This window comes from Rhyacophila brunnea, unplaced genomic scaffold (assembly GCF_057557595.1).
Source record: "Rhyacophila brunnea isolate RB1 unplaced genomic scaffold, BYU_Rbru_1.0 scaffold_16, whole genome shotgun sequence".
Lineage (NCBI taxonomy): Eukaryota > Metazoa > Arthropoda > Insecta > Trichoptera > Rhyacophilidae > Rhyacophila > Rhyacophila brunnea.
Window position 1 is genome coordinate 13,079,486 of NW_028232816.1, and position 25,526 is coordinate 13,105,011.

The following is a 25,526-nucleotide window of genomic DNA, read 5'->3' on the forward strand; positions in this document are numbered from 1 at the left end:
AAATCCGGTGAATGTATGTGGCAGCGAAGAACTAGGGACCGAGAAGAGTGGAGGAAGCTAGGCGAGGCCTTCATTCAGCAGTGGATTGACTCGGCTGCTAAAGGTTATGATGATATTTTATGATTTCTTATCGGTCAAAGAAAATATTTAAAACTCTGACATACACATCCACATAGAGTTTTAGAAGCTCTTCTGCATCTCGCACATTTTGTTACTCCTGCAATTCCATCTACTTTTCGAGGAGTTTGGGTCGAAACCACGAAAGCCGGAATCCCGAAGGCCAAAATCCCGAATGCTGAAATCTCGAAGGCCGAAATCCCGAAAGCCTAAATCCCAAAAGCCGAAATCCCGAATACTGAAATCCCGAATGGCTGAAATTCCGAATGGCCGGAATCCCGTAGGCCAAAATCCCGAAAAATAAAAAAATACAAACAGTAGTAATTGCGCAATCTTAACATTTATCTTGAATTGCGCAAATTTTGCAAGAGAGACAAAAAACCATTTTTTTGTAGAAAAATGGGTTTAGGGATTTCGGCCTTCGGGATTTCGTCCGCCACCCCTTTTCGAGATAACTACATGTAAACAAGTCACTACTTTGATACGGGCAGTATTGGAGTGTCTATTTTCAATGAGATTAGAGCAATGCCTAGTAAACCCCTCGGATACGATACCTCATCGCACCAATAATATATTTTGACACACCAGTGAGTCACATCACACTGGTTGAAAATAACTGCACTAGAAGACATGTGGGAGTTTATGTTTGTGACATAATTAAAGCATCAAACAGGCATCATGTAAAACTATAGTAGATAATATAATACGATACATCTACGTATTAGGTATATATTTGTACATAATATATTGCATAAGGCTTTCGCGGTTATTCATTGTACTATGTGATAATAGGACTGCGTTATGCATTTGAAAATCAATCTTTTTTATTAAATTAACGCTGTCCACCAGTCAAGAACCGTATTCAAGAATTCAAGTTGTATTTATTTAAATAAATTATTAATTTAAGACGTTCACTACATGACATTTAGAAACAAAGAAATACTATTAAAACAGTATTATACACATGCTGAATTTTGACAATTTTATTTCGCAACGTAACAACCGCGGTACCGGCATCACGGTCCTCTTTGTTATTTATTTGTAACTTAAAAGATATTACAAGCTACAAGTATTTCGTACACGCAAAACGTATTAAGTCTTTTAGTATTAAGGACGTAGTGCGAAAAATTTAATACATTTAAAACAGAAAACCCTCAAAAAGTTACTTAATGCGTTCTGTCAGTATACCCTGAAAGAAAATTGTTCAGTAGGTACCTACTAACCGAACAACAGCGCAGCACTATTTCTATTCCAGCTGCTAGGTGACATCTATGACATAGCAGAATTATTTATTTATTGTCATCAAATTATGTTGTTATATTATATCGTGGCTAAAATTGCCTAATGTCACACCGTCCAGGTGAAAATTTTGTCGATTCACAATATTTTTCAACGCAAAACGAACACGTGAAAATATTTTTGAAATGATTTCAATCGGCTCGTTGGTCTAGGGGTATGATTCTCGCTTTGGGTGCGAGAGGTCCCGGGTTCAAATCCCGGACGAGCCCTCTTTTTTACATAAAAAAATCCAATCTTCAACATACTGGAAAATTTAAAGAAAATTAACAAGTACCCCCAAATATTTGGGATAAAATAAATATAAAAAACCCACCAGCATTAGATCCATTCAATCAATATTTATTTAATTATTAAAATATATGTTTAATTACAAAATATACATAATAAACATTGAGGCTTTCATAACAATCATTATTTTATTACAACGTTTTTCTTAACTCGTATTCTTATTTGTCCGGTGGTTCTTTCTCCGGTACAAATCTTGCAATCGATTTTTAACTAACTTCCCGACTAGCTAGACATTTGAAACTTTTAGGATATATCAGAACACGATGCCAATGCATTGTCTGATATATTATGATGATTATTGATACAATAAATACTTTTAGCCATCTTTAAGTAGAATTGAATTCGTTTACAGTTAATTCTGTTTTGTATGAAAAGTTATTTCGACACAATTATTGGTTGCTAGCGGTCTGGGGTCCTAGCAACTAAATTATTAATATATACGTGCGTTACTATAGAAATCAATATGACTTGTCAAAATGACATTTGAGTATTATTTCTATCAAGTACATTTTTTTTGATCGTTTAAGCTAGTCAAGTCAAGTTTATATGATTCAACAGAAAATTTAATAACGTTGTATATAAAAAGTTCTTTTTATCTTGTAATTATTTTAATCTTCAGATAAACAATCACAAAAAAGTACAAAATATGACTGAAAATTTGTATACTTTCAGTAGAAAGCCTTCGTCACCAGCGTTGCCAATTTAATGTTTTTCTTGTCAGATCTAGAATTTTTCGATAGGCACCTAGCTTGGAAAAAAATTAATCTGGCCTTTGGCGTTTTTACTAGCATTTTTAATGCGTCCAACAGCTTCAAATGTGCTGATAATATGCTTTATATTTAGTTTTCCTTTCATGCGCATCAAATATCTGACTATCAGACACCTACTTAACGCTTTTAGGTCGGTACCCATTTTACTAGCGTCAGAAATAAAACAACATAATTTAACAATTGAAACAATATTGTGATGAGCATTCATGGCCTTATAGTAAAATGGTATCATATAATTTGATTTGTGTTTAGGTATGTGGCATCAGTTTGACGATTATTGGAATGACATGAAAGGAAACTTGAACGCTGTTGACACAATATACTCATTTGTTGTCAATTTTGAAATAGTATTCTTCTTTTTTTGCCATATCCGCTCCTTAACTGAAGCATATGGACACCACGCGGCGCCTCCAAGAATGCATGTCACTCGCCAGTCTTCTTGCTTCGTTCCAGATCAAACCAGCATCCCGTAGCTCCGCCGTATACACTATGTGGATTGTATTTAGTGGCCTTCCAGGACGCCGGAATCCGGTCGGCTTGAAGAACAGGCAAGCCAGGTTGAAGTTCTCTTCTGGCATCCGCAGCAAGGTCCAGGTCCAACGTCGCCTCTTCACTTTCAGCGTGATGAGAGGCTGCTTGGTGCGTTCTCTTATCTCCTCGTTGCTCCTAAAGTCATACCACCGCACACCCAGTATTCGTCGCAAACATCTGTTTTCGAAGCTCAGTATACGGTTGCTCTGAGCCTTCGTAAGGTTCCATGATTCGCTACCGTAAAGCAGCACCATCAGAATGCAAGCGTCGAATAGGCAGCATTTGGTTTTGTCCGAGTACAATCGTGAGTCCCAGACATTCCGCATCGAGTTGAATGTTGCTCCAGCCATTCACATTCGGATAGCGAGCTCTTTCTGCAAAATGCCATCTCCCGTGATGTGTACCCCCAGGTACTTGAAGCTTTACTTTGAAATATATTTCTGTTGAAATGTATATTTTTTTTCCATATATAATAATATATAGACCGTTTTTCGATTTTTGCACTATTTTTTTATATGAGAAAGGAAAGGCATTGACTTCGTTCTTGGTAGAATTAGTAAAATTACTTTAAATTTTATTTTCACTTTAAAAAAAACTGATTATTTAACACACAATAAATATTATTGTGTATTCGTACGTTTTCGTTGACATGGATCACGAATATCATCGCGAGTAGTGGATGGCTCATAATCTATAAACCGATAAACAACCTACTAATTGTCTGCGTTCTACAGTCAGGTGAAAGTTGTACGAGTGATGAATTTTAACGAATAAATCGTGTGTGTGTTTAATTGTTTTCAATCGGCTCGTTGGTCTAGGGGTATGATTCTCGCTTTGGGTGCGAGAGGTCCCGGGTTCAAATCCCGGACGAGCCCACTTTTTTACATAAAAACTCAACATTTCAACAAACTGGAAAATTGAAAGAAAATTAACAAATATATTATCTTTGCCTACATTTCTGAATATAAACCAAATTCCATAATCTAATCTAATAGCTCCAAACTAATATACTCCAAACCATTATTCGTGGTATAACTGGTAACAATTCGCTCTATCCTCTCAATCTAAGTGCGTATTTATACCTAAGATATGACTTGATTTTTTTGACAGTTTAGACGGTTAACTTATTGTAACAATTAACCACCTCAATACATAAATGTGATAAACTATCGCCGATAGCCACCGCCCTATAGAATGGATCCAGTGAATAGGTTAGACGCGTGTGACCGAAATGCTATACGAAATGCTATACTAAGCGATTAAGTGCAGCGCGCATGAGAGATGTGTAAAGTGTGTATTCTATGTGTGCGATCGCGCAATAAAGACACACTCTTTGCTGCGCATGCCCTATATGTGATGTGTTGCCCTGCGTTACAGACAGATACATCAATACAATATAAATACAGATAGGTATATTAACAAAATTTAAAGGCACAATTATTTATTGAACATAATTATGGACAATTTTTAAATAAAATTCTTAGAAATTCTCCGTTCAAAACTATTACTACAAATTACAAATCAATACAACATCATGATTTAGTTTTGTTATTAGATAACTGAATTAGTTAACGGCGCAGGTAATCTAATCTTTAGTTCTAATGAACTTTTTTGTAGTTTTAGTTTCATTTAATATCTTGGCTCCATTGATATCGATAGCATTTTCATCAATGAATCTCATCGTGTAAACAGCGCTATACTCTTTTCAACAAGCCTTAAGCGTAAGGTATAATGTATATCCTCGCAAGGATCTCGTCACAAAAGCTATTTGTCTCGTGCCTCCAAAACCACTTGAGTTTCTTTTCCTTCGTTAGGCCCTGCCTCTCCCCGCCCACCGTCCATTGTTTTGCAAATTTGGGGCATATCATTTCCATGATGTTTTTTCCCCTATTCTTTTCCATCCTTGTTATCGCTCGAAAGAATTTTCAGTGTCTTTCCTTTACGTTTTTCATAAAATATTTCACAATTGACTTTTACCGTTAAGTATATTTTGGAATCTATTTTTAATAATACGATAATCTACAATTCATAGGTGTCCAACCTTTTGTGTTCCCTGGGCCACATTGAGTGAAAAAGAATTGTCGTAGGCCACACATAAAATATAATATAATATAGTTAATGTATCATCAACATGCTGAACTGTATACAACATACAACAACTGTATACACGGGAATTAATATTTAAAAATTACATGCATCCACTATTTAGTCCAGGGGTACTCAACCTGGTCCCTACAGCCCACTGGTGGGCATTCCAGCTTTCATGATGTGCGGTAGGGGCTGGGGATGTATCTATAGTCTATGGGTAGGGGTTTTAAAAACATTTTCATCATGTTTTCCTGAGTTCCTCACAAAAACTGAGCTGGATATCCATTATTTAGTTTCGCAGCATCAGCCTCAGGCATATCATTAATAATTTAATTCATTAAATGTAACTTCATGCTTCTATATATGCAAAGTATAAATAAAAAAATAGATTTAACTAGAGTAAGTTATTTTATAATATTATATGCTTTAACTTGCTGCAACTCTGCTTTATAAATTTTATAAAGTAAAGTTACGTCCCTACTTTAAAAATCACCATTACTGTGGAACCGGTGGGTGGTTAAAAATTTTACTACTAACAGAGATACAAAAGTGGGCGGTAGATATAAAAAGGTTGACTACCCGTGATTAAGTCGATTATTTAAATTATTAATTTCGTTTTTATTTCTTTCATAAAGTATGCGCCTATATCCAACTGTTGTATATCTCTATTTATTTTGGGGGAAAAGATTTTATTTTATTAATTCGTGGGCCATATCTAGTTAAATATATCGTCTCTGTTCTGGCAGAACACACTAACTGGAGAATACTAGTTTTGAGTAATTTGACTTTGAAGTTGTTAAAATATTTGAAATGGTTTATCATGTGAGTTTATTAAGTGGTCGTAAAAAGGATGGCTTTAAAATAAAGACTGTTTATTTATTAAGAAGGTTTCCAGACGGTAAAGTTTGAAATAAGGAACATTTTGGTATAACTAACTCAATATGTCATTTTTTCGAATTAATGTCTTCTGCCAGAACAGTGACGATATATTGTTACTTAATTTACTGCCACGTACATCTGCTGAACTTGGTGATCCAGCGGGTTTTAGGGCGCCCTTGTGGTCGTGCAATGCCCCTTGAATACCACTGCTGGCAACATAATTATTATCCAACAATTTTCCAGTCACCGAGAGACATGTTCGGTCCATCGCTATTTCATTAGCTTGGCGACCTCTGTCACATCGAGCACTCTTGTCGGCTTCCTTATAAAATGGTTTTTTATGGACATACCCCCATCATACAGCTTTCCATGACACATTAAAAACAAACCTACATATTATAATAAAACGAGACATTACGGCTGTTGTGAAGACTCGTTATGTACTTTTACATTTCAATGTTGCGCAATAATCATTGTTATAAAAGAAACAATATTCCGCAAATTACGCAATGCATTTCAACGAACGTTTTATTGACCCAATATAATAAAAAAAGCTTTCGCAATGTTGACAAAAGTTACCGATAACTTTGCGCAATGGTTTGGTTGGAATATTTAAAGTTTGTGCAATATTTGAGATATATTGCAGAAATAACGTAATAGTAATCAGATTGTAAATAGTATTGCACAATGTTGCTGCAGTTCAATGCAATAACGGAATGTTAAAGTACACCATTGATTCTTTAATTAACTTTTTGCACTTTATATTAAACTTAATTATCTACTTGCTAGTTAAAATGTCTCATCACTCAGTTTTCCTAGCGTGTAGTCTGCAATACCAAATCGTTCCATTCATCCACTCGATGATATGAGACATGTCGTTACTGCCCGCCCATCTCAATTTCATGATGCAAATAAAATAATACAATGTTCATCACTTTTGTTACCTGCGCATCTATTCTATAGACAAAAGTGCTATCGGCCGCTATCGAGGATAGTTTTTCATATTTTTGTATTGTAGTATTATAATGTTTACAATAAGTTAGTTGTTATTGTTATAATAAGTGCTATATTTTAACAGCACCTCTCTTGGCTGTGCTAAATTTTAGAGTAAGATAGTCAGTTTTGAATGTTTAGACGGCTAACTTATTATAACAATTATAATACCTCAATACAAACATATGATAAGCTACCCTCGATAGCTGCTGATAGCAGTATTGTGTATAGAATAGATGCGCTGGTCTCTTTACTGGTTTAATTATGTTTTAATCCCTACACGTCATGCCCTACATGGATCTCTCTACACAGCATTGTCTTAGTATTAACTTTATAGACCTTAGGCACTTCAATATAATATCCATATTTTGCACCCATACGATTGGTCAAACTTTACGCTCTAGGGTGTGAGGGCGCATTTGAATAGGTATCTATATATTATTATAATTACCTATATTACATATTATAATATAACACTATATATTTACTACAATTATTTATGAATCAACCGTGCTATTATTTCGACATAACGTTGTACATATTTTACTGCAATTCGTGCTGATGCTAAGTGAAAGTATTTGATGAGTCGATTTCCCAACACATCGTTCGCATACATTACGTTCGTATAAATCTAAACTATGTTAAACAAATTTCAATCGGCTCGTTGGTCTAGGGGTATGATTCTCGCTTTGGGTGCGAGAGGTCCCGGGTTCAAATCCCGGACGAGCCCGTATTTTTTTAGATCGGAAATTTATAGGAAATCATCTCTTCAGAGTCTAGCAAAATAATTTAACCCAATCTTTCCTACACGAGAATTATCATATATTTTTATTTTTGTCTTAGATATTCAGAAAAAAACTTTAAATTATTTTTGCGACTCAAGATATACGTTAAATAATCGCTTATGGTCGAATCTTTTCGACTTTTATGAGGTCCATACTCTGGATGAAAATGACGTCTTATGAATTAACCAGACGCAGGATACGAACCTGCGACTCTACTTTACCGCGTGCGTTATTTTTAAACATGAGTAGGCCCGTAGCCAAGTTGGTAGAGTGGCCATATAAACTCTTGAGTCGCGGATTCGATTTCATCGCTGGGGAAAAATACACGTATCACCATGTTCGTTTCTAAGAGTATCATAAATGAATACCCACTCGGTAAAGGTTGTATCAATAGACTTTTTTTTTATTTACGGGAAATGGATATTAGCCACTTTCTCAATATATTTTTGTCCGGAAAATTCACATATCATTTTACCAGCTGGATATTTGCAACTAGGACCTTCAATATGCATTATAAGTCGCCACGTCACCGCTCAAACATCGTGGGTATTGTTTTTTTTTCATTATGCGTTTGATAAAGTTCAAAAATACTATAAATTGGACAAATAGTTGACAACCATTCCTCGGTAAATCACTTACCATGTTTGCTCCAAAATGTAAAATATGAGTTTCTACAGAATACAGGTTATATTATGTAGGTAGATATCATTGTTTTTACGAGAAATAGCTGTCAGTCGTTTGCACTGGATTAAACCGATATCATATTTCAATAAGGAAACAACGCAAAAACCTTTTTCCAAGGTAATGGCGTTTGAATTTTTTTTTAACGGAATTAATGATTAATCTCAGAAAGGGTTATTTTTTCGACACACTGCAAAAATTGTTGACCCTTTATTTTTCTGAATTATAAAGAGAACACTTTGCTACATCAAATGGCATTATTAACTTAAAGTCTTGAAATTTTGAGTTGTTTCCTTATTTAAATGGGGTATCGAAACATAATAATATGTTGAAAAAATTACTTGTAATGACCACCCGCAAAATTAAACTCGCGATCTTTGGCAGCAAGTGTTTTTTTTTTGTTTATGTTCAATAATTATTAACTATTTATTGAGATCTTATAATTGAAAGAAAAACAAATTTTATTGCTTTATTAATATTGACGTTTCTTTGTCCGCAGGCTTGAAGACCATCATCAACGCGCTACTCCACTCCTTCAAGCAGCTCGCCGAGGTCATGACACTCACCATCTTCTGCCTTATGGTATTCGCCCTGTTTGCCTTGCAAGTCTACATGGGTGAACTGAGGAATAAGTGCGTCATTAACATATCCTTCGACAACGAAACTGCTCCTAATATCACGCATCGGATATGGAAAGAGTGAGTATTTCCATATTCTTCAAACTCCATCAAAATAATACTGTGCCACTCGGGTACCTTATCGAAGACTAGATGGCATTTAAAATCAGTTCAAGCCTCCTCTGAACACAAAGCAGTCCCTGATCATTTCCGAAAGCTTTACCTGATTTCATAAACGTCGGTGCATGTGAAAATAATTTTTAAAATATACCATTGTGGCGAGTCGGGAAGATTTAATTTTTATGCCGCTGTAAAAACGATACAAAGCACGCACCGTTTGATATCGACCAATTCAAGAAAACATCACTATTTTCGTTATATTGCCTGGATCGTGTATTCTTCAATTATTCATCACATTCAATTTCAAATATTTATATTAAAATCTAAATAATATAAGAAATAGGCAGAATAGAGGGATGTTAGAATAAACCTGTGCAAAGTAGGATACCTAAGTCTTATATCCAAATTGGTGACCCCGACGTGATTCGACACCCTTTTTTCCAAAATTCCTTTTATTTGTGGTACTATAGATCTGATACGTTCATTACTCGATACAACGTGGTCGGTTTTCATTTTTGATAAATTCATAAATATATTATATTTCACGACGTGTCTCACCATGCTTTACGTGTAAGTACCAAATATTTTGCTGTGTCCATATAGCAAATTTCATAAGCGTGAGATTACTATAATCCTAGATAGTATTCAACATGAGACGTAAGAATAATTCGGCAATTATTGTCGCCTATAGTACCTCGACTCGAGAGTCCGGTGATCGCTTGCGCTTGTCACGTGACTGACGTCACGGCACCCGTGCATGTGGGCGGCTCAATGAAGTTACGTGTACCTGGAATGCGCGCGAGTCAAAAGGCGCCATCTGGACAATGTCTTAGTCGAATTTAATTAACGAAAGAAAGCTCCTCACCAATGACTATAGCAGAAATATTATAGTTTAGACTTATTATTTAACAATAAAAATATGTTTTACTCTTAATTTAACATATTTTTATAACAATTCTATGAACGAATATTTCTCTTAGCTTAGAAACTTTCATCGTTCTTATAAATATGGTTTTTTGAAAACTTGTTTCTATTTTATTTTCCCCAATTAATACATATGTATACCCAATATACATAAATGTAAATAAATAAATAAATATGTATATTATAATGTAATGATTTAAAATCAGTTGTCATTCATAACACTTTTTTCAGATTCTCAAATTTAATGAACGGAAAACTTTGTACAAACAAAATTATACTCGTCTTCGAAATCAGACGGTTCCAGTTTTAGCTTAGTCTGAGGTCTATATCAATTCATTAAGTTTCAATAGCTCGATGATTTATTCTCTCGTTAGTCCGAGCCATCGTATACATACGTCTTCCCAAATTATGTTTCCAAATGATTGCATGCTTTAAATCAATATTTTCTAAATTATATTTACGCATATAACAACATGTAGTGTATCGCGTGTTATTCCAAATTATAAATTAAATCTTTCCATACACGTGATAATAAAAAGTGAAACTACCAGTGAATAAAAGTTAACTAATCAATCTAAATTTTTCTCTACGACGAAACATTGACTGTTATAAAAACCTCACATCCTCATCCTTCGACAAAACAAATAGAAATGGCATGGCAGTGTTGTTATCTTCTATTAACAAAAATATGCCAGAAAAGGTAGGAAAATTCTATGCTCATTGTAAGAAAAATGCAAGATTTTTTTATAATTAAAAAAATGTTTAAAAACTTTCAACTAAATTACATTGTTTTGCGAGAACAAAATAATATATTGAAAGAGAATAAGTCACAACCGAAAAATAATCATGTACGATATTTGGTCTTCATTTAAAAACATGTATGTGGCATTTAATTTATTGGTAAGATATTATATTGCACAGAGGTCAGCATGTTGATTTTAAAGCCAATTGGTGAAATATTTTTTTTGATTAATTTTAAGCTGTTTGCTGTGTCAAAAATAGATAATTTTAAGACCAAAAAAATGCCAGATGCGTATTTTGCAAGCTGGCTATAAAGTCTAAATTAAAATATAGTAAACTATTTCTTTTATTCAATGAATAATTCACAAGATTTAAGAATGTACCATGTGTACGTGACGTGTACGTGATGTCGGTTAGTAATTGAAGTAGTAGGTACCTACTTTGATTTAATAAACAAAAACCGATTGCCAATAGTAGCTTGATTTGGAAGAGCGTTGATGAGCAGGTATTAAAAGGCTAATAGTTAAAATTTTTCGTAATTAGTATGTCACCCCGTAGTATAGAGGATAATGCGCGGACGGGGAGTAAACCAAAGAAATGTAGGTTCGATTCCTGCTGGGTGTCTTGCTTTTTCAAAAAGATTTTTTCAATTGATTATAATATATTTTCTCAGAAGTGTTTTTCAAAGTTATGTATGTTTAAAAAATAGTAGTTCTGGCAAGAAAATGTATGGTATGGAACAAACGTCTATTATCAACAACCATATCTATAAACTTTCTTAGTTAGTCTTTCTGATTTTCTATTCCCAGTTAGTTCTTTGAAGGCATTTATTGTTTTTCTTCCACGATGAAGAATAATCCACGAAATGTCATAATATTATCATTTTGTTAAAACCTAAAATATAAAATCGCGCAAAGAAAAAGTTCGGAGTGGGTAATTTATATTATCAAACGGTGTTTTAATATTATATAGTGAACATTTTACATTTAAATTTCCTTCTAATGGGCAAACGTATGCAAAATTTGCAATTTAATAGCCACTGATAGCTTTTCGCCCATGCACTTTGCCCGCCAAATTACCCTTTAATTGCAGGGAATGCATTTGGCGGCATATCAACTATGGTATGATAACAAATTCATACGTTCACACGTATCAAAATCAACGTAATTAAGCTCCGAATAGTCATTGTTTAGTCGATTATAGTTTTGATTTTATATGTGTCGGTAATGGATAACGAATGTTTGTAGGTCAACAAGGGCTATTGTTGTCCCTACGTCTTGTTCATTGATACTGGTTGCGCTTTTTGCCGTGGACTGTAATTTGAAGATGCTTGTGAATTACGGATCTAGGGGGGGGATTAAACAGGATGCTAGACACTGACCTTTTATGTTGAGAGGGCTGGCGCGCACTGGAACTGGTTCGGTGATTACGCACTGGGAAAAAGACGGTTCGGAATATCACTCTCACGGTTTCACTTGTGTTTTGGGATAAACGGTGATAACAAGTTTAGGATGGATGATAGACGCGACGTTTGCTCAAACCATTTCAGATTTGGTGCTACGAAAATCGAACAGACGTGTTTTGGATGAGTCATATGGTGGTTAACGACGGCTTAGCTTTAACAAGCTTAGGCGCGTCCGCTGTCTTGAGGTAACTGAATGTATCGTAATCACGGTCGGATCATGACCCTTGACTGCTGGTCGCCTGGTCTTGTGATAATATCTGGGAATTTGAGGTACGTGACAAAAGCGACCATAATTGGTCCAACCAGACATTCTTATATCGTGGCTCAGTCTTAATACTCGTAGTTAAATTAAATCTAACGTAATTAATACTTTATATATTTTCGACTAACTAGATTATCAGCGTATTTACTATGGCTTACATTCTCTCCGGTTTCTTGATATCAAAATCCCAGAATTGATCGTGTTAGTATCCCGGGATATATTTAGAAGAAAAGACATGACAATCACGTGACAAATAAAGAAGTATAATTTATAAAAAACATATCATTCATCTTATAACTTTCGTAGAATTGTGGAATCAGGATTAATGTACATAATTATTAATTACACAACTTCTGAAAACTAAACCATCAATCAACAGAGCCATGAAATATTATATTTCTAACATGTACAGTTTTTGAAAATTAAATTCATATTATGTCAGTACCTACCTAAAAATAATGATCGAAATTTCACTCTCTTTTAGGGAATCCAATTCCGAGCCAAAATTCTGATCCCGGGATTTCGGGATTACAATTTGACAATCCCGGGATCCCGGGTCTGGTCCCGGGATTGGCATTTTTTCCATTGTTAATATAAAAAATTTACATTTACAAATAACATTGATAAAATCGGTCAAAAATAAATCTAGTATAATTTATACTATTTAAGACATGTATTGTTATTATTGTATACGTTCAATCTTGGAAATACACAAGTTTAATGGAGTAAATAATATTGTAATAAAAATAATAATGTGGATTTAATAGGAGATAGTAAAGACTTAATGAATGGATTAGCGAGATTTAAAATAGTAAAGCAAATAATCATGGCATACGTATGGCCTTTCCGCTTCATAAATCTAATTAGTCAGCCAAATATGAAACTGCCGTAAAACGTATGATATCATGGTGGAATTGCTTTGTTAAAAGTGCGAAGCATTGTTTTTTTCCAATCTTTCCATTTTTAATAATTTATGTGAAAAAATAAAATGAATCGGCAACCTACACATGGGTATAAATCAAACTTCATTCAAACTCAGTTTATTTCTGTCGCTTTTATTTTATTTTCTATAAAAATTGATAAAAAAAATCAATCCCGAAATCCCGGGATTATGTTTATCAATCCCGGGATACATAAGTATCGAAAATAGTTCGGGATCCCGGGATTGGAATCCCTACTCTCTTTCATCTAAACTTAACGTCCAAGAGTTCTGTATATACTTAGTTATAGCATATGCAAACAATAGAGGAAAGACAAATAAAAGATTGTTCGCGCTTTAAATATTTGGTATAAAATGTTAATGAGAAGATTTAAAGTACCTACATTTATTTATTAAGCAGTTAATTGTGTAGTCTTAAGCTATTTTTAATGTACAAAACAGACTTTTACTCGTTTACCCGCATACACTACGTATTAATATTTTTCTTTGTTTTTCACGACGTTGTGAGTAGTTATAGAATATTAAAAATAAAATTTTAACATACTTACTAATAACTCAGTTTCACATAATTTGGTCATACCGTAGATTTCCACTCGCATACAGACTTAGGCCCGTTTCAGACGGGACACCGGTGTCGCGCTCGTATATAATAAGGAGTCCTTTGTATTCGAATGAAAGGGCCTTTGTATTATGTTTATGAACGCGCCCCATATCTAATGAGTCAACGCATGTCCGATACTCTTTTCCGTCGGAAGCTACATTCTCAAGCCGCTGATACACTTGTTTTTATTACCGCAGCCAGTTTTATGTTCTAATTTATAACGCAAAATTGTGCGTTGACTCATTAGCTATGGGCGTTCATTAACATAATACAAAGGCCATCTATATTATATCGACCGCGACACCAGTGTCCCGTCTGAAATGGGCCTTAATCTAGTTTATCTCAAAATCTTCAACGTAATTGCATACCCCGTTTTCTAATATCCAGCGTTTGAAACAAATTTCCTATTTTTCTTTCAACCGGCGCTACATCTCATTTTAACCCGTGGACTCAAATTGAAATTTATTTATTTTACATATAATCAATATGAAATTACAAATTCAAAGCATGTACGACATGGCATAGAAATACAGGAAAGTATGAATAAGAAATAAATATTTAAAAAAAAAAAAACATGGAACCACAGTGGGTTAACTAAGTACACACTATCTTTAATTTAAAACAATGTCTCTCTAAATTCTAAGCTCGCTCTCACGTAAATGGAATATATCAATACCCAAAGTGATGTATTATCACGATTTTTCTGAGCACGCCATCGCTGAACTCGTTCATTTTCAAGCGGCTAAGATTGCAATATGTTACAGCATCATATTTCCATTATAATTAACCTTAAATCTCTTAGTTAACACACTAATTTTTCAATATTCTAATCCAGGGTTTCCCAAACTATGTTCCACGAAACACCAGTGTTCCGCCGAACCTTAATAGGTGTTTCGCCACCATTTGGAAAGGTTTTATACACTGGAACACATTTAAAGATCTTCTACGTAGAAGTAAAATAAGTAAAACTAAAATAATTAAAGAATCTACCTACTTCATATTGAAAGGCGAGTGATGATCAATCTCCACTGATGTTTATGACGTCAACTATCTAGATAGGTCATGGTTCCCACAAGCTTAGGTGCCTGGGCTTACGGGGGGGCCCGGCGTGAGAGATCGACCAGCCAAGTGAGATAAACACACATCACAAACATGCACTAATAGTAAAAAAAAATGCATACTAACATTTAATAATATGTGGTTTTGCCATACTTACAATTTTTTATAATTGTCGATATTTGACATATACATAATTATTGTGCATATCAACATAAAAGTGGGTGTATTAAAAATACAAAAAATCGCTAAATATACCTATAATTTTACCTCGAATACCATTTGGAATATGCAGCTGCAGATCGTCACACTGCCTTTAACCTTAGCGATAGGTAGGGTGCCCGGCAAAGATCCTAACCTGGGGGCCCGCTTCGGATTGTGGGGGCCATGATCTGGGTACAGATGGAGGACCATCTTTTCTCACACCGTGCTCATGAAAAAGATGGGGTATATTGTTTTTAACTGACCGGCTGACACGTCTTGTCAGTTTAACGACAGTTGCCAAAATTGGCAGAACGGTTAGCTGCCCTAATAAATAACATACAAAATAAACGAAGTGTTCCGTTAAAATTTCCGGGTTTGCAAAATGTTCCATTGCAGAAAAAGATTGGGAAACCCTGCTCTAATCATTCAGCATAGTTTTACCGCACTATTACGAGAGTATCATTTGTTTTCTTTCACGACCCAATTAAAATAAACGATTCCTTCGATTTTTTAAATTTATAATTTTATTTTATACGTGTATGTTTAAGACGTATTCACCTTGTCTCTCTCTTTCTCTTTTACACATTTTCATATGTTTTCTCTCATGCGTTATAGGTAATTCAAGACACTGCATTGTCATGAGAAGTGTGATATTCTGTAGTAGTTTCTGGCTTCCCCCAACAAATCTCTCCTTATCAAGTGTGGTAGCTTTCAAATTCGGTATCATAAGTATAAAGAATTTCAAGTCACATATCCCATTGTCATGCGTGCCTATTTATGTATAATAATATAATCAATTACGATCCATTTCCATTCAATCACATTAATTTTATACTGGGCAGTCTGTACTGTTCATTTAGTATCAACTTTGAAACGCTAAGCAAAGCTAGGAAGCAAAGTTTTTTTCAAACGGCATTCATTACCTGAATGCAAGCTTTATTGCAACATCTATTTCCCGTCCACAGTGTCTACCTGAAAGCTCTGTCGCCGTATCCGCCCGGCGCCGCTAGAAACTTGCGTCATTACTGAGAGAAAAATAAGCTTTCTTCTCTAGCTTTCTCAAAATAGAATGAAGTAACGCTAGTCACTGTTTTTACGTTGTTATCTCTGAATCGTCATTTTTCTGTTTACATCCGTTGTTAATAGGTTCCGTAAAAAACAATAGTATTTTTTTTCAAAACCTTTGTTTAAAAAACTTTCGTAATATTAAATATTTTTCTCTGTATTCCATCTACTTATTTTATAAGCACGTGTTTTTGTAACATCACTTCTGTGTATCTGTAATACATTTTCTGTCTTTCTAGCTCTCTTTAAAAATTGGTGAGGGAATGGCCATCTGGCATTCACTGTATTACGCAAAATAACAATAATTATTGATACTTACAGAATCTTAGATCTTATGCGCAAACCACTAGTTTCTCATATGGGAACTTTGGTTTCGGGCTCGACTTCCAATTAGGTACGTTACACTACATAATATAATATGCACTTTTATAATTTTTGTAAGGTTGGGTTTCTGTGATTGATTCACTTTAACTCGGTGGCGAAGGATGAATGTAGGCTGTTAAGATCCGGCATAAATAGTGCACACTAAACTTTGTAGGTACATGTTATATCTAGCTAAAAGAGCGACTAGGCGTTAATACGCGTAAATAAATGGTAATCCATTTATTTCAATATGAAGCACTCATTATTTTTGAAGTTATACTTCTATTGGCGCGTTTGGGAAATCAGATCAGAGTGTATTTTTGGCGTGTGACATGTAACACATAATTTATTTTTTCACACGAAAAAAACGCACTCGATTGGATTCAAACCACCGATTGTTCGGTTATCAGCCGAACGCACTTCCTTTACGCCACAGTAGGTATAACACTGCAATCGTGACGATTATACAGTATAATATTATAGTTTAGAATTGTTCCGTTGCCTAGGCAGCGAATTTATTATTGTCGGCCATTTGCAATTCCTTACGTAAACAAACGATTAACGTCAGTGACAGTTGGTACTTTAAAAATAAAAACAATGAGAAATCATTACATAATTTAATAATATAAGTTAAAGTGTATAGAAATAAACCAACGGCGTTCCAAAAAGCGGTCCTTTTTCTTGAGTGTGTAATTTAACAAGATAATTAAGAGCTAGTCAAAGAATCTAGTTTATCACAAGTTTTGTTTTGGTTTTGTTACGCCAAAGAAGTATAACTTCTAACGCGCGTACATAGGTACACACACCGATTTTTTTACAAACAGTTTACTGAGGTAAGAGCAATAATTGGCACTACGATCAAAATTCACAATATCATGTCACGGCCCTACTATTCCTTGGCATATTGGCTTTGAGTCTTAGGATAGACAATCGAGCATATTACAATTTTCACGTATTCGTACTATATATTATATACTTATATTGAAATAATTAAATAATTTGAAGAATATCAATATAAAACGGAAGCGAATTATTTTTTTATTTAAAAGTATTTTTGTAAGATATTGTTTGTGTGTTTGCCCCCCCCCCCCCAAACATTGTATTCAATTTGGTCCCCATGAGTATTCCTCATAGAACAGATTAATAAAGAATTCCAATAATCCAATAGCCTATACCCCAATACACTACATTTTGAAGCAGGGTTTTGAATGTGTGAGTGTCCCTACGAAAATGAAACACACATTATATACGTGCAATAGTGTGTGAGCGTCAGTGCATAAGCCAAGAATAATTTTCAGAACAAAGGACAAGCGTAAAATTACGTATTCTTGACACGTGTTTATCCCATATTCTTCCAAACTCGAGATCGGTTGCCTGTTCCCCCACACCCGTTAGGTATTTCAGTTCCCATTAATTCAGTGTTCCCTGGTATTCTCGTTTTTTTTTGTACTATTTACATAGCATATTACAACTTTAAAGTTGTAATTTAATTTAATTTTTATGCAACACTGATGACAAAAGTTTTCAAACAAAAAGTCTAGTTTAAAACTAATTTAAGTTTGTCTCTGAGCGCTCGATTGGCTAAATGGTATTTTTACTTTTCTCACGAGCATTTGCTGTGAGAAAATATTAAAGTTAATTAAAACAACTGCATCGCTTTTGTTAACTTGCACAATGGACTTGAACAATACAACTGTGCTATATTTAATAAACATTATAGGGAAATATAATTATTGCATAATGTCGAATGGTATTCACATTATAAAATAAGGTAATATCCGTGACTTCGTCAGAGTAAAATACGTAAAGAAATACATAATGAATGAATAAACTGATTCGATTTTTTTTTTCGAACCAAAGCGATGTTTGAATTAAGAATTTTTTAGAATTCTAGACATGCGCTTGTTTGTTCGAGGGTTTATTTTCATATATCGTATGATAGAATGTTCAAAGTCAATTATTATCTCGAAACATAAATAAACAATAGTTATATTTGTTTTCTTTAAATTATAATTAATGACAATGAAGAATCTATCAACGAAGTTGTCAGATTGATAACATCGTTAACTTTAGTTTTTCTAGAAGAAGCTTGTATGGGACACTATAAGAAAATTCAATTCTTTTAAAGTGTAACATATTATGAGCTGAGTAGTAAGTAGCAGAGGGTTGGAAAGGACCCTTTTTGAGTTGCTTCGCTCCATGGTCTGCTCCACTCCGGGTAAAAAGGGTAAAAAGGGTATACAAATGTTTAAAAAATAAAAAAAATAGAAAAAGTTGTTTTAAAATCGTCATTTTCATTATTAATTTTATTAAAAAAAAAACCGACAGCAAATCGTCTTCCATTATTTGCATCTTCCGGCAGTGTTATAATAACTTATTGTACGCGACCTGGCGTATGACACGGCGCTGCGTGTGTGGCAGGGGCGATGGACAACTTCTTCCAAGGGCAGACAAACGCATTTGTTCTTTCCTAATATTAAGTGGCGCATGGAGATAACCAGATTGACTCCAGACCATTGGACTTCTCAGTTCTTAACCGGACACGGTGGTTTTGCCTCCAAGCTCTGTCAGCTTGGCCTAATAGAATCTCCGACTTGCTTATGTGGCGAATTGCAGGATGCCGATCACATCCTCTGGGAGTGTCCCTATATGTCGGTTGAAAGGGAAGTGCTTCTCAAGTCGGTCCGACCCTCAGTTGGACCGGTCGGCCATTGCGACTTGGTATCTACGAGGGAAAATTTCTCAGCTTTTAAAAAGTTTGCGGCATTATACGGCAAGCGAGAAGGTCTTTTCTCATCGAGAATTGACCGTCATACATTATATGGAATTAGGGATCACGCACACTCTAGTGCACGCCAACCAAGGTCTTGGGAAGTTGCTCCTGGGACACTTCCGGCACAAATTTGAACATCGCCTATCGTTCGTTACGCCACGGTATACGCCTGCATAACGGGTGTGGAGTCGTGGCGGGTGGTGGAGGAAAAAGCAAGTGTTGCCGTATTTGACATAATTCTAGTGTTGCAAAGTGTCAAATAAAATATTTTCATTGGATCTTCGGACGAAAATATAATAAAAAAAAAAACATCCGGAGCAGTCGAGCACTACAAATTTTCGATGCTCTGAGCTCCGCTCCAACGCTCTGGTAAGTAGGTATTCCTCATAATTTAATAATGTCATGATCGGTTTCATCTGCTTCAATAGTATAATATTATCAACTGATTAAAAACATTTATTGTATGGAAGACGTGATCAATATTTTAAGATTTAAGAATATTTAATAAATAATTTTGGTCTTCAATATTCTTAATATAAATTGCTGTAAGATTTTTTTTATATTTTGTATAAGTCAAAAATGTTCTATTGAAGCAGATGAAGGTGCTGATCATTATGAATTGAAATATGTGGAATAAGTACGACATAGCAGTGGGGATAGTCTTAAGATCTCCCATAAATAGTGAACACTAAACGTTGTCAGTCACACGTATTTATTTTCATTGAAATAACTCTGAATATTTCATAGATAGAAGAATATGTTTTATCTATTATAGTTTGGTTTAGGCAAGGCTTAATGAATTTTAAAAATGAACCAACAATATTATGTGTAATATGTAATTCTTAATCAAACGAATACAAATAAGTATGAATAAAAAGTGTGCATAATTTTATCGTATCACCCAAAGTATACCAAAACTATTATGGTTTGGTTAGGCAGGGTTTAATTTTAAAAACTAACCAATTTACCATCTGTAAATTGTAGTCGTAGTTCAATAAAAACAAATACGTATGACTGACAAAGCTCAGTGTGCACTATTTATGGCGGATCTTAACAGCCTACCTCGATACTGCTACATAGTGTATATTACACGTGGGTTTTACGGTTTATCATATTTGTGTCGCTACATTTCAAAATCAGCCAAGTCCACCTTTAGGTATTTTTGACTTTTTTGCGAATTTCTGAAGAACCACTGCTCTCTAACATTTCTGCATTATCAAAATGTGGAATCTATTAATTTTAAATATTCTATACTCGAAATAATATAAACTTTCACCCTTGTGTATTTGAGAAAACAAAAAACTGTTTTTCTCCTATTCATATATTATGGACTTGGCTGATTTTGAAATCAAGCGACACATTTAGCAAATTTACTTCATTGCAATTAATGCATTTGAATTTATTACGTACATCGGCCCGTTTTGCAGTTTGAAACCCGCCAATCAAATAATATTAATATATAACTGGGTAATATATTTCATGTACAACTAGAAATCGTAGATGATTGTCATGACTTGTATTGCAAATTGGAGTAACTGTTCCTAGAATAATAATAATCACATTGTATGTGAGACTATTTATTACGGATATTGCAATCAAATAAGCAAATACAGATGTTAGGCAGCTCTCACACAGTAAATCAACACGACCTGAGTCTGAAAATTAAAAAACCAAAAAAAGACACTCGGACCGATTAAATGGTAATGAAGAAGTCACAGGTGATTTTTTCAGATGGAAAGTAGACGGAAATACTAAACAATTATTATAGTTAGGTATATGGTTTAAAAATTAACCTCAAGAAAACAAAAGTATTAACAGTATCAAAAATAGTGACACTAAACACCAACACAATGTTTGTTATTAACAACATTTGAAATGGAACCAGTCTTGGGAAATAAAAATTAGAATTGAGATCTCAATGAGTGCCTTTCTCAAAATGATATGCCTAACTTAGCAATATAGCCTAGGTCGGAGACTACATGTGGTACATTGTTATGTATCTTAATCCTTGTCTATGGTTATAAAGGTATGGACGCTAAACGAAGAGATGTCAAGGAAGATTGAAGCTTTCGAGATGTGGCCTCAAAATTTCTTGGATTGACCAGGTGACAAATGTTTACGTTCTCGTTCGAATGGGAAAAGATCAAGAACATCTGTGTAGTATCAAAACACTATGAGAGGACAAAAGTACAGCATTCCTTAATTTGTTATCCAAGGAAAGATCAACGGTAAGCGTAGCAGAGGACGATGCCGCAATTCGTGGCTTAATAATGTCCATGTGCAGCTCCACCGAACTATTCCGGGTAGCAGATGATAGTCAAAGATTGTCCTGATGGTGGAAAGCCTATGAGGATGGCATGATAAAAATAAGAAGAGACATATCGATACACAGTTCATATATTGTTGTATTGAACAAAAACACGTAAAAATATGAGGTAGTTTTATGTATACTATACTAGACTAGATATAGCTATAGATAGAGTTTGGATGTGAGAGGTCTCTTACATTGCACGAGCAACTATGTGTGTATTTTCTCACGATATCGCAAGCACGTATGCCAGAATATAGACATTATACGCCATCTGCGTAACGCGAAAATGACGCAGGGGTAATTAATGGATCGTTACAGCGAATTGCCGTTAATCAAGAGAATTCAGAAAATAAACACCGCTTTCATAATCGTGAGTAGTAAGCATAACACCCTGCCAAGTGTTAATGTTAGCGTTATATTATGTTATAATAGCACCTTGAACTTAGTACTCACTAATGGACCTGTAACTTTAAAACTTAGAATTAACTGGGTATATCAATTTTAAACATCGCTGTGATTATTTAATATTTTTATATATCTACTTAGTTTATTTAAATATAGTAGTGATGGGGTTATTTTAAAATTTAACATTTTTTGGGTGGTGATGAACGTGATATGCTGGAAGACCAGGAGGATTGTAATTTGGAATGATTGTGGATGTGTTGTGTGGATGCTGGGGGAGGGCGATTTAAATGGGGGTCGAGCCAGGCACTCTTGGTGTTGTTCGGCTGTCTGGCTGGAGCAGGTCCCAAGTTAATGCACTCAACCACTAGTATGCAAATGGTTCTGTTCATCACTCGTACAGTAAACTGGGGTTTGGGAGCTAATGATGACACTAAAAAGGATACTCATTTGATGAGTCACTCTGTATGCGTTTACGGTTGTTAAATCACAAGAGCCGGTATCACAGCTTGGCAGGTGCTTAGTTTATGATGTACGTAAAAATATGTTGTGTATGAGACACCCTGTGCCGGTAACACGACTTGATTGATGGTCTAATTAACTTAGTTCGTAAGGAGACTTGAATTAAAATATTGCTTGGACGATAGTCACACTGTAGCAGCACTGTAGCCAGTGGACCCAGTCGTGATCTACGAATAACCAAATTTATCAATCACGGTCGACTGATGACCGTGATTGCGTTGAGCGCCTGGATGACAACAATAAAATAGAATAGTATGTATATTTGTACGGGTTTAAGGATTTGATTGGGATCATAATCAGCCTTACCAACAGAATATTCCCTAGTTTGAGGTGATAGGCGTGGTAATTAAATAAACACAGTTTTATTGATTATTTAAGTGAATTGTGATTTTAGAATTTATTGCCGTACAAATAATATGCAATTTGTATAATAAAATATGCAACGGTTAAATAATGCAAGGTAGGAGTTTGCAGTCCGAGGCGCGGCGGAAAAATGCATTTCAAATAACTTGCGATCAGCTATTTCATTAATGGACGCAAGAATTATTGAATAATGCGCTGATTGTAGATTAAATGAATATCCAATCAATTGCGATCAGCTATTTATTGACGTATGCAACAATTGAATACTGCTCTGACTGTTGATTATTCTACTGTCCCATCGCTGCAATCTCCCAGCGTTTGCACATTGTATTTCAATATTTTCCTTTCATTTCTTTCAACATAATTTGGAAACACCTCATATATATACCTGATAGAAAAAAAAATTAATAACGATATCTTTGACGTGACTTGAAACTATATTCACTGGATTCGCGCTAATATGTTTTACCAATTAATCTAAGCGTGTCGTATCTAATTACGACGAAATTAATTAGTACTTTTTACATGCATTGTTTATCAAATTGCGTTCATTTTTGACCGTCGGTTTTTGTGCTTTTAATGAATATGATTTATTACGTACGACTATTATGTACGACTTTTTCCTATTTTAATGTATTTCAAATGGTAATTATGGTTTATTCAACTTTAAAATTTAGACTAAATAATGCACTAAAATTTGTACTTACATAGATCAATACGTTAGAGGATGAACCACGGAAGTCACGTTTGGACTTTTATTCAGGAGAGTGATTTTAGTGTAGGTTAAATGTTTGAAACTCTATAACTTTTTAAGGAACTATAGTAATTAGGGTCTATAAACGGTATTGTTCATAATTAAATTTATTTTTGACCATAGTATAGATAGAAATACCAAATTATTTAGAATTAATAAATTAATGGACTTCCGTGTTTTATGTTCTAACACATAATGTAGAAGTACCACTAAGCAATACTTCATCTATAGATAATACACGGAAGTCCATATAGGTAGGTATAAATTATTTTTATTTCCTGTGCATCATATTATTAATAATTATTTTATTATAAATACACAAAATATTTCAGTAAGTCTAAATATGAAAAGGAATTATATATTTTTTAATTTACATAAGTACAAGATTATTTGAAATTTATTATTGCTCTAGAAAAAAATCAACGCAATGAGAATTATTCCTGGACATTAGGAATTATGTGGAATTCTATCATAAAATTGTTGAAATTCTGGAGATATCCATTGTTTCATAGTTTGCAGATCTTAACCGGACACGGTGGTTTTGCCTCGAAGCTCTTGGCCTAATAGAATCTCCGACTTGCTTATGTGCCGAATTGCAGGATGCCGATCACATCCTATGGGAGTGTCCCCATATTATGTCGGTTGAAAGGGAAGAGCTTCTCAAGTCGGTTCGATCTTCAGTTGGACCAGTCGGCCATTGCGACTTGGTATCTACGGGGGAAAATTTTTTGTCAGCTTTTAAAAAGTTTGCGGCGTTTTACGGCAAGCGAGAAGGTCAGAGGTCCACAGTTTGGAAATCTTCATCGGAGAACTTCGCCTTATAACGTAGATAACCAGCGCCATCTCCAGATATAATTAAAAAAGAAAAAAAAGGTGTGCCATCAATATTCTTTTTTCGAGCCACAAAAGGAGCTGAAGATGATGCATAAAAAGAGCAATAATTTTTTATATCATTTAACTCCATGTTAATAACTTTAAAAGGCTTGTTTCTTTTACATGTCTCTACAAACTGAACCCAATCCCATGGAGTAACAATCTGCATACCGTTCAGCATCTTTTTTGACGTTCTGTTATAGAGTGGTCAGTGTCTATCTCCATGTGTGTATGGCCTCGTAATAGGAATTTGTGATTTATGATTTTAAGCGTAGGAATGGTTTTCAGAAACCAGGTATATGAAAAAACAATCATGATATTATTCCAATTTTGGCCAGGGCAATTAATTATCTTACCAAATTGTCAGCTTTAAAATATTGCTAGATGCCCATTTGATCTTATTGTCACCCCTTCCACTTTTTATTTCATCCACATCAGTGTTGTGTCTCACTCACCACTTGCATCATCGTAAATTGTAAAATTCAGAGTCCACAATTTTCTCAGATGGAAACTATATGGAGTAGGTAAACACTTCTCCAAGTCAACCATTATTACTTTCATACTGGTAATTTTTTCTGTTGCAAGAGTTTTATTAATTTTATTTAATTGCAGCTGCTTCCTGTATGTGGTCTAAAAGGTGTCTTTGAATTTCTTTTTCTTCAAAAGAAATATTGACAACTTTAAGACTCATATTAGGGCTATCGTAGGCGTCACAGGTATCATTGCTTGGCAAATCAAA

The 25,526-nt window shown here is 34.5% G+C and overlaps 1 protein-coding gene and 3 non-coding genes across 4 annotated transcripts in view; all 4 read left to right on the forward strand.

The window, feature by feature from the left end:
* NaCP60E (Na channel protein 60E) overlaps window positions 1-25,526 on the forward strand; it is a 294,537-nt gene that overhangs the window by 175,483 nt on the left and 93,528 nt on the right. The window contains exon 3 of the mRNA XM_085943900.1: window positions 8,931-9,129. Within this exon, the coding sequence (XP_085800026.1) occupies window positions 8,931-9,129 (199 nt within the window). The remainder of the gene's footprint in view (window positions 1-8,930; window positions 9,130-25,526) is intronic.
* Window positions 1,554-1,625, forward strand: TRNAP-UGG (transfer RNA proline (anticodon UGG)). Its single transcript has one exon. It is a non-coding gene; the product is annotated as a tRNA-Pro (tRNA).
* Window positions 3,809-3,880, forward strand: TRNAP-UGG (transfer RNA proline (anticodon UGG)). Its single transcript has one exon. It is a non-coding gene; the product is annotated as a tRNA-Pro (tRNA).
* TRNAP-UGG (transfer RNA proline (anticodon UGG)) lies at window positions 7,624-7,695 on the forward strand. Its single transcript has one exon. It is a non-coding gene; the product is annotated as a tRNA-Pro (tRNA).